The sequence below is a fragment of the Cryptomeria japonica genome, chromosome 7 (genome assembly GCF_030272615.1).
Source record: "Cryptomeria japonica chromosome 7, Sugi_1.0, whole genome shotgun sequence".
Taxonomy (NCBI): Eukaryota; Viridiplantae; Streptophyta; class Pinopsida; order Cupressales; family Cupressaceae; genus Cryptomeria; species Cryptomeria japonica.
In genome coordinates, this window is record NC_081411.1 from 395258054 (window position 1) to 395269849 (window position 11796).

The window sequence follows — 11796 nt, forward strand, 5'->3', positions numbered from 1 at the left end:
ATAGATTTTTAGTGGAAATTGTACTTTCAGCATATGGTTTTTTTGGCCAATTTGGCACTTGTATTGCATAGATCTATCTTTTTGGTCTTTTGCATTGTAGTTCTCAGCCTATTGGGGCAATTGTAAAACAAAATCAGAAGTCCACCTTGCCATTGTTTGCAAGTGGCCTATTGTACACACACTACATATAAAGTGTCAAAATCATCATTTTTTTTTGGGGGGGGGCCACTTTGATTGAGTGAATTTGGGGGGGTGTCTCTCGCGCTTTCGTGCTCGTGTTCCTTCCTTTTTACTGCTATGGGTTCTCCTAAGTTTCCTCTCTTAAATCCTCATAATTATGCTACTTGGAAAATTGATGCATGGAGATAACTTATGGAAAAAGGACTAGCTCATTACATTGATGGAACTATTGTTGCTCCCGCTGATCCTAAGGCTGATCCCGTTGCTCACTTGGATTGGCTCACTAAAAATATCATGGCAATTGGTACCTTAAGAAAGTATGTATCAAAGGATCTCATCTTTCATATTGAAAAATGTACCTTAATTAAGGATGCTTGGCAAAAGTTTCAAGACTTGTATGGTCAAGTTGATGAAATTAGGGGTTATCAAATTGATAGTGATCTCACCATGTTAGATCCCAAGAACTTTGATACTATAGAAGATTATGTTACTAAGGCAAAAGAGTTGAGGGCACAACTCAAGGATTGTGGCATTGATAAGAAGGATACTCAATTGATCTTCTATTTGATGGGCAAGCTTCCACAAGAATATGCAGCATTTGTTTCTAGTTTCCAAACCCATAGGATGACAATGGGTTCAAGCTACACAATGCCTACATTTGATGCTTTCGCCGAAATGTTGATGATGGAACAAACTAAGTTGATAAGCATGGGCATTCTTAAGACTTCTAAGTCTCAAGCATTAGTGGCAAATCAAGGGAACAAAGGAAATCAAGGAAAGGACAACACAAACAAGAAGAAATGGCAATCAAAGCCTAAGTACAAAGCACCACCTTCTCCACCACAAGGAGATTCATCCTCTTCCAAGAGGGACAATTCACCAAAGAGGGAGAGACCTACTTGTGCCTATTGTAAAAAGGTTGGTCATGAGGAGCGTCATTGCCATTCTAAGAAGATTGATGAGCTCACACACATACTCAAAAAGCACAACATTGATTTGCCTAATGCCTACAAAAGGGAAGATTCATCAACTTCCACTTCCTCTCATTCAAAAGGGAAAGGGCAAGCATTCATGGTTTCTACAGGTGGGAAAACTCACTCTTTTTGGACAAGAAAAAGGAAAAGCTCTTTGTGCTACTACAAGTCATGATTCAAGGAGACGGCTTCTAGATTCAGGGGCTTCTCATCATATGGCTTCTTCGCAATCTATGTTTTCTGCATTTGAGCCTTGCACCATGCCGCAGATTTTGATGGGCAATCATACAGACATGGATGTGATTGGGAAAGGATCTATTGCCATTGGGGATAACTCCTTCAATGATGTGTTGTGTGTACCCCATTTGACAAACAATCTCCTTTCCATCTATCAAATCTTACATGGGGCAAATAAGAGATTTGTGGAGTTCACACCTAAGTCAGTTTTCATTAGAGACTTGGAGACTAGAGCTATCATTGCAACTAGGGTGGTTGATCATGCATCTCGGTTATACTCATTTTCAGATTTTGTTGATGAGGATGATTTTACATATGATGATTCTTCACATGATGATTCTACATATGATGATTTAGATTTTGAGGAGAACTTTGGGTACTTGAACTTCGGAATTCTCACATGTGACCCCGTTCTTGAGCCTTGTATTTCTTCTCCTTCTATTGATATCACATCACCTATTGCACTTGATGATGTGGATAGTGTGGCAGTTTTGCCTTCTTGTGATTCAGTGCACTAGGATATATCTTGTCTTCCAGCTTCAGTTCATTGGGATGACTACTTGACAAATATTGCAGGTTGGTTTGTGGAATCCTACATTGCAGATTTGGGAGACATCATTGATGACATTCATCTTCTCTTTGATGGAGATGGTCCTTCTTCGATTGTTGCGAGGGAACACTCTGACCCTCTTGTTCATTCTCTACATGATCATTCTTTCGAGGTTGACATGATTGTAGATTCTTATGTACAGCAGTTGGAGGAGGTCTCTTTATGCTTAAAGGAGACATGTGAGTCTTTGGATATTGTTCTACATTCATCTCCACTAGATCTTGGAGTGCCTTTTTCAGCAATGTGGAGCAGTTCACCACCTTTGGAGGGGGTATCTTCCAACATCGACATGGGGAGACTTGAGCAATTTTCAGGGACTTCATTCATCATGAGTTTTTTTTCTCCATCTTCCCTTCATGATTGGGGAGACTTCATGGATACACCTTTGGTTTTGTTTCTTCCCAAGGGGAGAAATGTTATTCGACGTTCATGGAGCAGTTTCTTCATTCATTTTCAAGCTTCTACCATTGGTGCAGATTCTACATTGAGGGGGGGCTACCTAGCTTCTCTTCTTCTCTCATATGGGGGGACTTTTTCCTCACATAGGGTTTTATTCCTCACACACTTCTATGAGAGTTCTCTTGTATAGTTTTCATCTCTCTTTTGGGGGAGGGTTTTTTCCCATTGGGTTTTTCTCTCTTTCCCCGCTTTATGAAAGATTTCATTGCCTTGGTTTTCTTTGCATTTGCATTTGTACATGGGTACCTAATATGGCCTCGTCACCAGGACCCATCTTGCATTGCTTAGTTGCATTGTAGACTTAAGTGCATTCCCCTAAGTTGCACTTAAGGAGGGGTGTTGTAGTAATTAATTATTCATGTTGGATGTTATTACACCTTACTTAAGTTTACTTAGGATAATGCATTTCATAGTAGTTTGGGTATGAGACACTTGGGTGTTTGTGCCACATTGGGATAGTGTGTGTAGGAGAATTTCCACCTTTTATGATGTGATCTTGTTACTACTCTATCATATCCACTTATTGTGGAGTGATAATTCCACCTTCGGTGGGTGATCCACCTCATGTGGAATATTTTATTGTTTCTCCTACCTACCACACCTACTTCCTACCAACCCTTGTTTCTTATTGAGCCACATGTCATGTTTGTGTGCTCACATATCCATATAGCCTTGCCTATATAAGCAGACTCATATTCATTGTATGTAACAACTATTGAACAATTCATCATTTATCTATTGATGAAAATACAGTTTATTGTTGTCCTATATTTTGTCTCTCTATTTTGTACTTGATCTTGGCAAAATCTCACAATTGTTAATTAGGAGTATTGGCATATTTTCTATGCTTTTATCATTTTGTAATTGAAACTTGCAGCCTTTGGGCATTTTGTTAAAAAATTTATATAATATGCACATTGACAATGAAAGCAATTAAAATTTGTTAATTTGTTTTTCGACTCACATGTGAAATATCAATTCAACTCTAGTGTTTGTCTTAAGGTTCTATAATGTATATGAATGATGTCTTATGAATTATATCATATGAAAATTTGAAATTTCTTATTTTTTTTAATTTTCCCTTTTTTTAACCAGTTGTCACATCATCGCCTAAAAATGGCTTCCCAAAAAATTCATTTCAAAAATGCATCCCCCCATTCCCATCCTAAAAACTTGGTGTAACATTAAAACGGTACACATACACATACTCATCTATGAATCTATGAAACAATTTTCAGAATTCTGAAACTGTTCAAGTCTCTTCAAGTCTCCAGGATGTAAAGAGACTCTATCTAAAGTTTTAGAAATCAGCCTCAAATGTTTCCAACATGTCAGGAACAGTTCCTAATTCTTAATCTTCAATAAATGTTCCAGGCTGGGCAGCAAATTTCTTATGGAATACATACAGACTTTACAATATTTCTTCTAAATCTAAACTAACTCAACATAACCTACCCACACACTCACCGAACCAGCCCTTGAAAAGATTAAAAGATCAGAATCCTTAAAACATCAAAGAATACTTAAAACACAAATACGCATCATTTTCTCTCATCCATAGCACAAATGTTCCAGGCTGGGCAGCAAATTTCTAATGGAATACATACAGACTTTACAATATTTCTTCTAAATCTAAACTAACTCAACATAACCTACCCACACACTCACCGAACCAGCCCTTGAAAAGATTAAAAGATCAGAATCCTTAAAACCTCAAAGAATACTTAAAACACAAATCCGCATCATTTTCTCTCATCCATAGCACACAAACTGAAAATTAACATTGAGAATTAGATCTATTACAGTGCAGATTTATTGTCATTAATACCAGCACTTAAGACTCCGTGAAGTGATTAAAAGAAAGCTTCTAGGTTATTTAAGGTGCATTTTTCCTATTCAGATCATCTCAGCTTGGATAATCAGACTTGCTTTATAATTTATAGTTATACGATTAATTAAGTGCTTTAAGACATGTTTCCACACAATTAGTAATACAAATTTGGGCTAACAAAAAGTGTATATATTGATTAGGGGCAAAACAAGTACAAGAAAGATATAGAGCAACTTGTACACCCAATGGCCCATAGTTGTGAAAACGGGTTATGGTAATATATTCATACTACCTTCCGCATCTTCCTCAACTCTGACAATTTAAAGTTTGTATATATCTACATGATTTTCAATATATTCAACACAATTCCAAAATTCACTTGAAAGAAACGGACATACGCATAGACTCGTAAATGTGACTAAAGACAAAGATGATATCAGATTCATAAACAGAGGCAAACAAACACACCTGTAGAAAGTGAATACATAAATAGACAAACACTAACAGACAGGGATACAATAGGAGGATAATTAAAAAGGCAACAATTAGCAACCTATGGAGTATGGACTTGACACAGACATAATGAAAAGATAGAAAATGCAGAAGTCACCTTGCTTGCATTATTATTGGCATTGAATAAATTCATTTTTTTTCTCAAAGTTCAACTCAGACTGAGGAATGCCCCCGTGCAATGTGGAAGTGAAACCGTGGGCCACCTTACCCCCATGTGAGCTCGAATCTTCATAGCAAACTTAAGAATGTACCCCGTTGCAAATACTGCATAGCCTCATTTACCCATGTTTTAATATTTTTTGCCCAATATCCAATATAGAGACTATATACAACCTTTTTAACCTATATAGCAAAACTTTAAAAAGCACCCAATTTTAAATACACCTTAACCTCATTTACCGAGACTAATAGTTTTTAACTCAAGGTTTGAAACTGAGACTGAGTCATCTAAATGCAGTGAGGAATCAAGATTGTTGACCCCTCTGGGGTGGGGTTGAACCTGGATAGCACACTTATGAATGTACCCCATTCACCAACCTATTTTATCAATATTTTAGTAGCACACTACCTCTATATCATGTTCACTGAATAGATTATGGGTCTCCTTTTTGTGGGGTGCAGATTCGAACCTGGCTTACTATCATACAAGTGAACCCCTTACAATAAATAATTATTGAAGTCCACAGCAACACTTATTTGCTTTCCATAAAGATAGCCCATGCTTACACTATTGTATTTTCTTTAATCATGTATGGTGGTGATGTATAGGGATCATAAGCCACACAGAAAAAATTACAATTCTTGTCAACTGATTTGAGAGACCAAAATTTTTGCATATTGAGACAACTTTACCCTTAATTTAGAGGCCTTGAGGCACAAAGATAAGCTGTCCTCTGCCCAAGGAGGGTTAAGGGGTAGTTGAGGCATGAAGCGAGTCATTATTCCCTTTGGGAATGCAGGTGACCGTACACAATGGAACATTATAGGGACCAAGTAAAATAGGGCCACCTCCTAAAGCTCCCATAACGAAAGTTTGTGACCGATTATAAGTATCACTCCCTATGAGCACACGTACAGGCCCATTCATAAATTGGTTGGTTGATGCATCTCCTTACATCTTGTGAGGAACAGCATTTTCATATGCCCATAAAAGTCATAATAATTACAAAGATTTGAAATCTCCTTACTACGCAGTAAACACTTATTTACTCATTGTGTTCTTTTTTAGCAGAAACCGATAGGAAAATACTATCCTAAAAGCCTATACAAGGTATAGTTGTTCAAGATTCTATGGTTTGTAATATTTATGGTACATCTCTATGCCATAAAAGAAAAAATAATTTTATTCAATTGTAAGGCCTTCGGTTTGATTGTTTGTAAGGAATTCTAGCATTAATTAGTTTAATACACTTTTTTGCTCATGGAAGAGAAGCAAAGTTTGGATACAGTAGCTTATCTTATTGAAGTAGCCCAAAAAACAGAAGCTTGAGCTGCTCGCATTTGTTGCCCATTAAATGAAATGTATCACTGAGGTAATACTTACAAGCTGTCAAATTCTGCAAAAAATTTTGTCTCTTGGGAAAACCAAAATAATCAAGTACAATCACAACAATTTTCCCACATGTATTTTGCAAGTCTCCATTTTTTCTTATTTTGATTGGTAAATTCCCCTTGCAGGGAAATCTTTAGCTTGGATGTCACAATTCAAAGGTATCTCTTGCAACAATTTCACCCAGGACTTGTACCCGGTCTCATCCATTGGGGTACATCACACATAGACATGGATGTGGTAATTAACCTGATCAACTTAATCAACAGAATCAACTTAGATGTCACTATGTCTCTGGGAATTTGAAAATGGATCTTCACAATGAGATCCCAATGATTTAATCATTTGAGGTCAGAGGTTTTGACTCCAATCAACATTTCATAAAGTTACTTTTGCAAATTTACTTTGCCAGAATTGTGTCATGCCATATGCAAAAGATTTCCATATGACAACACTAGATGAAAAATATAAAAGTTCAAGAGTTGGGAATAGTAGAATTAAGCCCATGAATATGGCTGAAATGATCCTGTTGCGCTCGGGGAAGATTGTTCTATCTCAACCAGATCAAAGACAAACAAACAAAAAAGTGATTATTTCAAAACACTCAAAAATAACTTGCAAAAGCCAAAAAATATGAAGATGACAACTTTAAAGATTCATTTGGACGAAAATATATACAAATACCAATACTCGCAGGTACAGGTTAATCTCCACACAAAATGGCACTCCAAAAAATCTTTCAGATGTGCAAAACACAGCGTTTTTTTGTCGGATTTTTTGTGGTTTAACAGCAGTGGAGATGCAGAGCATGATGATTTCACTCCTGAAAATTTCGCAAAAATCCGTTGTGTTTTGCGGATTTTAAAAGCTGTACGGAGTGTTGTTTTGTGTGAAGATTAGCTGCTTCCCTGAGAAAGAAGATTTTGGCTACCACTATATAGATTCAGCCAGTTCTTCTCTTGTTTGAGAAGGCCTGCTGAATTCGTTGCTTTAAAACATCCTGTAAGCCAAAGAAAAACATGATACCAAAGACATCACCCTCTACTGGCCTCTTTAATTTTCTACCAACATTACAGCACTACTCATTGACTATAACTGCTAACAGACCTTTGATAAGCTGGGTCAAAGCTGGGTCAACTTTATTCTGGGTAGATAAATTTTAACCCTCACCCATCACCAGATAAATGCAAGGAATGCATCACCAGCCTTAATTAAATATGCTTTTTTGGCTTAGGAACACATCCAAGAGTTTTTCTTCTGCCAAAATTTTCCTGGGATTTGCGACCATCCTCATCAGCAATGCCTGCTTTACAATAGCCACTCAGATCACCTTTTTGCTGATGCTGCATCCAAGGGTTTTTTCTTCTGCGAAATTTTGCCTGAGATTGAGCCCAGTCTCGTCAGCAAGGCCTGCTGCTTAGAGAACCTTTTTAGCTTAGATGCCACATCCAAAAGGTTTCTTTTCCGCCAAGATTTGCCTGAGATTGAGCCCAGTCTCGTCAGCAAGGCCTGCTGCTTAGAGAACCTTTTTAGCTTAGATGCCACATCCAAAAGGTTTCTTTTCCGCCAAGATTTGCTTGGGACTTAGTCTGCAAAGCCTAATTTATTGCAGACACTTTCACACAGGGAGAGTGCCCAGCAGGACTTGAACCCAGGTCATCAATATGGGCCATGGCAATGGCTCCCCCTTAACACTGGACCAAATGAGCTGGTCAATATAACACATACTTCCCTAATTATTTATTAAGATTTTTGGACTCTTCGAATTGTACTAATCCATTTGTTAGTCTGTTATCCTTTTTCTGTGTAGATCATAGTAGGCAAACATAAAATGCAAAAGACAGCTTGATTGGGTGAAACTTATCAAAGACCATGACCATCACCAAATAGTCATGAGTTGCAGCCTCAAATCTCCTAACATCAGGCATGTACTGTGCCTTTCTTTAGAAAAATTCCCACTTCACACCTCATTTGCCATATGACCTTCGTGATTTGATGCACATCAATTTTTGGAATATACCATGACTATGAAAATAAGGAATCGCAATGTAGCACAAACCTAGTTACAAACCACAGGCATAATGTTTATTGAAATAATCATGTGATTGACTACACTGTTAACGGATGCTAAACTATGAATGCAACTTATTCTCTTGCGAAAGCAGCATTACTGTTGCAATAAAAAATAGAGAAATGTTTTGATATCTACCAGGCATGACAATGGAACTAGATAATAGAAGCAGAAATTCTTACCCCAAAAGTATTCCTACTTCAGCAATATAACATAAGTGAATCATAAAAATCATATTGCATTCCCAAAGTTTTCTTGAGATTATTCATAACATGCACCATAAAAAATCACATATAGGCAGAAGGGCAAATACCTGTCAGATTTTCTTGAAGCCATTTGGAATTTTTGGGGCTAAGGTGGCTATCCCACCACCAAGAGTAACGACGAGTAGATTTAGCTGAAAACATGGCTGGTTTAATTGGGGCACCGTTTGCAATTTTCTGTTTTTTCTAGACCTTTTTTCAGCCCCCTTCAGTTGAACCTTTTCTGGAGTTAATAATAAAGCACCAGGCCTTGATAGTACATTACTGTTAACAAATTTACTTGGTACAGTTCCCGCAAATTGTTGTTGCAAAACTCCATTCATTTAGAAAATAACGAAGAGCACCTGCACTGCAAATGAAAAACAAAAAGTCATACATGTGGGGTTTGCAACAGTACAACTGAAATAAGGGCTCCAATAACACTTCGGACATCGCAAAGAAATTTAAGTAAAAACTGACTGATAATAGTAGATAGATGTATATTGCTTAAACGGCACCTCTATTATTTATGTGGGATCTGCAAAAGGCCGACTGAAATAAGGGCCTTAAAAACACTCACATCATTTAAATGAAATGTGTATTAAAACTAGCTGTTGAATGTAGATAGATGTATATTGCTTGAGAAGCACCTTTGCACATGTTTATGATACAAAATGTGAGGGGCTTGCAACAGGCTAACTGAAATAAGGCTCTAAAAACACACTCATGATTGCAAAGAAATCTATGTAAAAACTGGCTGATAAAATTACATAGATGGAAATTGCTGCAGAGGCCCTCTGCACATGTATATGCTACATAACTCTGCATTTGGAAAAGGAAGAAGAGATAGAACAGCGCTTTTATTTCCTGTTTTATAATTCAATACACTGGTATTCATCATTGTTTTTGCCCTCACGCCACTAGACTAAAACATGTGACTTGCAGAGAAATCAAGCGTTAATTCCCCAACTATCTTCAACCAATCGAAAGGCTTAGGCCGTTTCGACAATATTATTATATGATTTTACACATACACCATGCACACCTAGGCCTTTGCACAGCACCTATATGACAAGTGCGGAACAATCTTGAATGCTTCGAGTACCCACGAAAAAACACAGAAAGCACAAATAGAAAAACTAGCTACCTACACAACATCAAATAAGACAGAAACTAATGATATCCACCTAAACATAGTTCAAATTTTATGAGTACCCACAGAGCGAGACATAAAAAGCACACAGACACAACTCAGCAGTTCAGCTAAAGTTTCTATTAACTAATTACCATAACCTATACAAAAAAAATAAGAAAAGAAATGGCCAAATCTATGTTACCCACCCTTCCATGACCTCTCTGCAACAAACAACTTCATTTTAGCAATTACTATTAGCATCTGAAGAATCGATGAAACAGAAAAAGTATTCACGCATAGATCACAGATACTGAATCATATGATCAACTACACAAGCGCCCACTTGTCTCAGATTCATTAATGTTTAAATTCCTTGTTTGCAAACCATCCAAGTTAGAGTTATGTCACAAACCAATAACAAGGCCAAGGGAGTTAGTTTTCTTGTATGATCATCTACACAAAAACCCATTTTGTTTCAGACCCCACAAAATCCGAAGCCCTTGATTATAAACCATCCAAATTGGAATCATGTCAAAAACCAATAACAATACCAACGATTCAAGTAAAATGCAGTTAGTTTACTCAACCTTGAACATGTGAAACATCCATTGATTCCTTCTCCTCCACCATCAAAACTTTGGCTCTGCAAATCCATGTTCTACTGGTACGCTAGGTATCTTCGGTGAGTGTGTGTGTGTATTATTAGTGTTAGTTGAAAGAATTGTTTGATAGTCTCTGTACCACCCACCTGCTATTCAGCGTTGCAGAGTAAAAAGAAAAAAGAAAAAAAAGCTGCTACACCATGGGTGCATGCAGTTACTTACAATATTATAATAATGGCAATGATGATGTCCGATTAGGTGGATTTCACCACTCCAACAACACCATGATGGGCCGTGCATAGGACTTGAGGATTTGGCTAATTTGTCTGTTTCATACAGCTTAACATTGCCCACCAATAGAAAGCTCCATTTACCCCTCATTTTCACTTGTTGGCTTGGGAATCAAGGAAAGAATTTGAGTTAAATTAGTGCCGTTTGGTAAACCTGTGGCTTGACTTGGAAATTTCCCTAACAATTACCTGCACTGACACTGACTAATTTGTGGGTGGATGTACTGTGTAGGCCCATTAGGTTGGATTGATTATGGCGGGAATACTAGGCGATAGCTAAATGATAAGGCAATGGGAATTGGAAAGACCGTGAGATAAAAAGGACCAAGGGAAAGGGCTAATATTTTAAGGGCAAGTTGAAGCAGATGTCACATCTTAGAAGCATCTAAATGTACTTAGATAAAGTGATTTTTTTATTGGAAGAAGAATAAATTGCATTAACAGCAAAATATATAAAAAATCAATAAAAGTCAGTTTTATGGTAATCTAAGTATTTTCAAGATAAATTATTTTCTCAAAATTATTAAGTCTTACTTTGAATTCAAAGACCTTTGTGACAAAAGAATGATTAAGTGAAAGAATATTTTATTGATGAAAGTTTTAGAATGTTTAGAAAGGTATTTAATATTAAGAAGTGTATTTTGGTTTTTTTAATATTTTAAATAGATAATTTATTTTTTATAAAATCAATTAAAATATATGAAAAGATTAATGGGAACTTAAAAAATTATATGTTCTATTTTTAAAAATGTAAAGGGTAGTATAACTAAATTAGAATTTGAATCAAAGTTCATTTTTAAAATGTTAAAAAGGTTTTTATATGAAAGTTATATTTTAATTTATTTAAATGACCTTCTAACAAACAATTTAGAAAATAGTAAAATATAGAGAAATTAATGAGATTAAAAAAATTGAGTTTCAAATTAAATACTTTTTCAATATTGAAATAAGTTAAAAGTTTAGAAATTATATATCATTACATCTATTATGTATAAGAATATAATTAAATATGGAATAAAAGCATATTACAAAACAAAGATACAATTCATTAGCATGCATAAATCATTAGTGAGAACTAGAACAATATGAAACATGAAAGAAAG

General features: G+C 36.2%; 1 protein-coding gene across 2 annotated transcripts in view; it reads right to left on the reverse strand.

Annotated features, from left to right (window-relative positions):
• Positions 1-10615, reverse strand: part of LOC131033989 (protein NETWORKED 1D) — a 28758-nt gene extending 18143 nt beyond the window's left edge. Inside the window, exons 1-2 of one of the 2 annotated variants that reach the window (XM_057965311.2) lie at positions 10389-10615; positions 8738-9031 (exon numbers count right to left, since the gene is read on the reverse strand). In XM_057965311.2, the coding sequence (XP_057821294.2) occupies positions 8738-8831 (94 nt within the window). In that variant the 5' untranslated portion in view covers positions 8832-9031; positions 10389-10615. Of the gene's footprint in view, positions 1-8737; positions 9037-10388 lie in introns of both variants that reach the window. The other variant, XM_057965310.2, reaches the window with a different exon arrangement.
• Positions 10616-11796: the final 1181 nt, after the last annotated feature.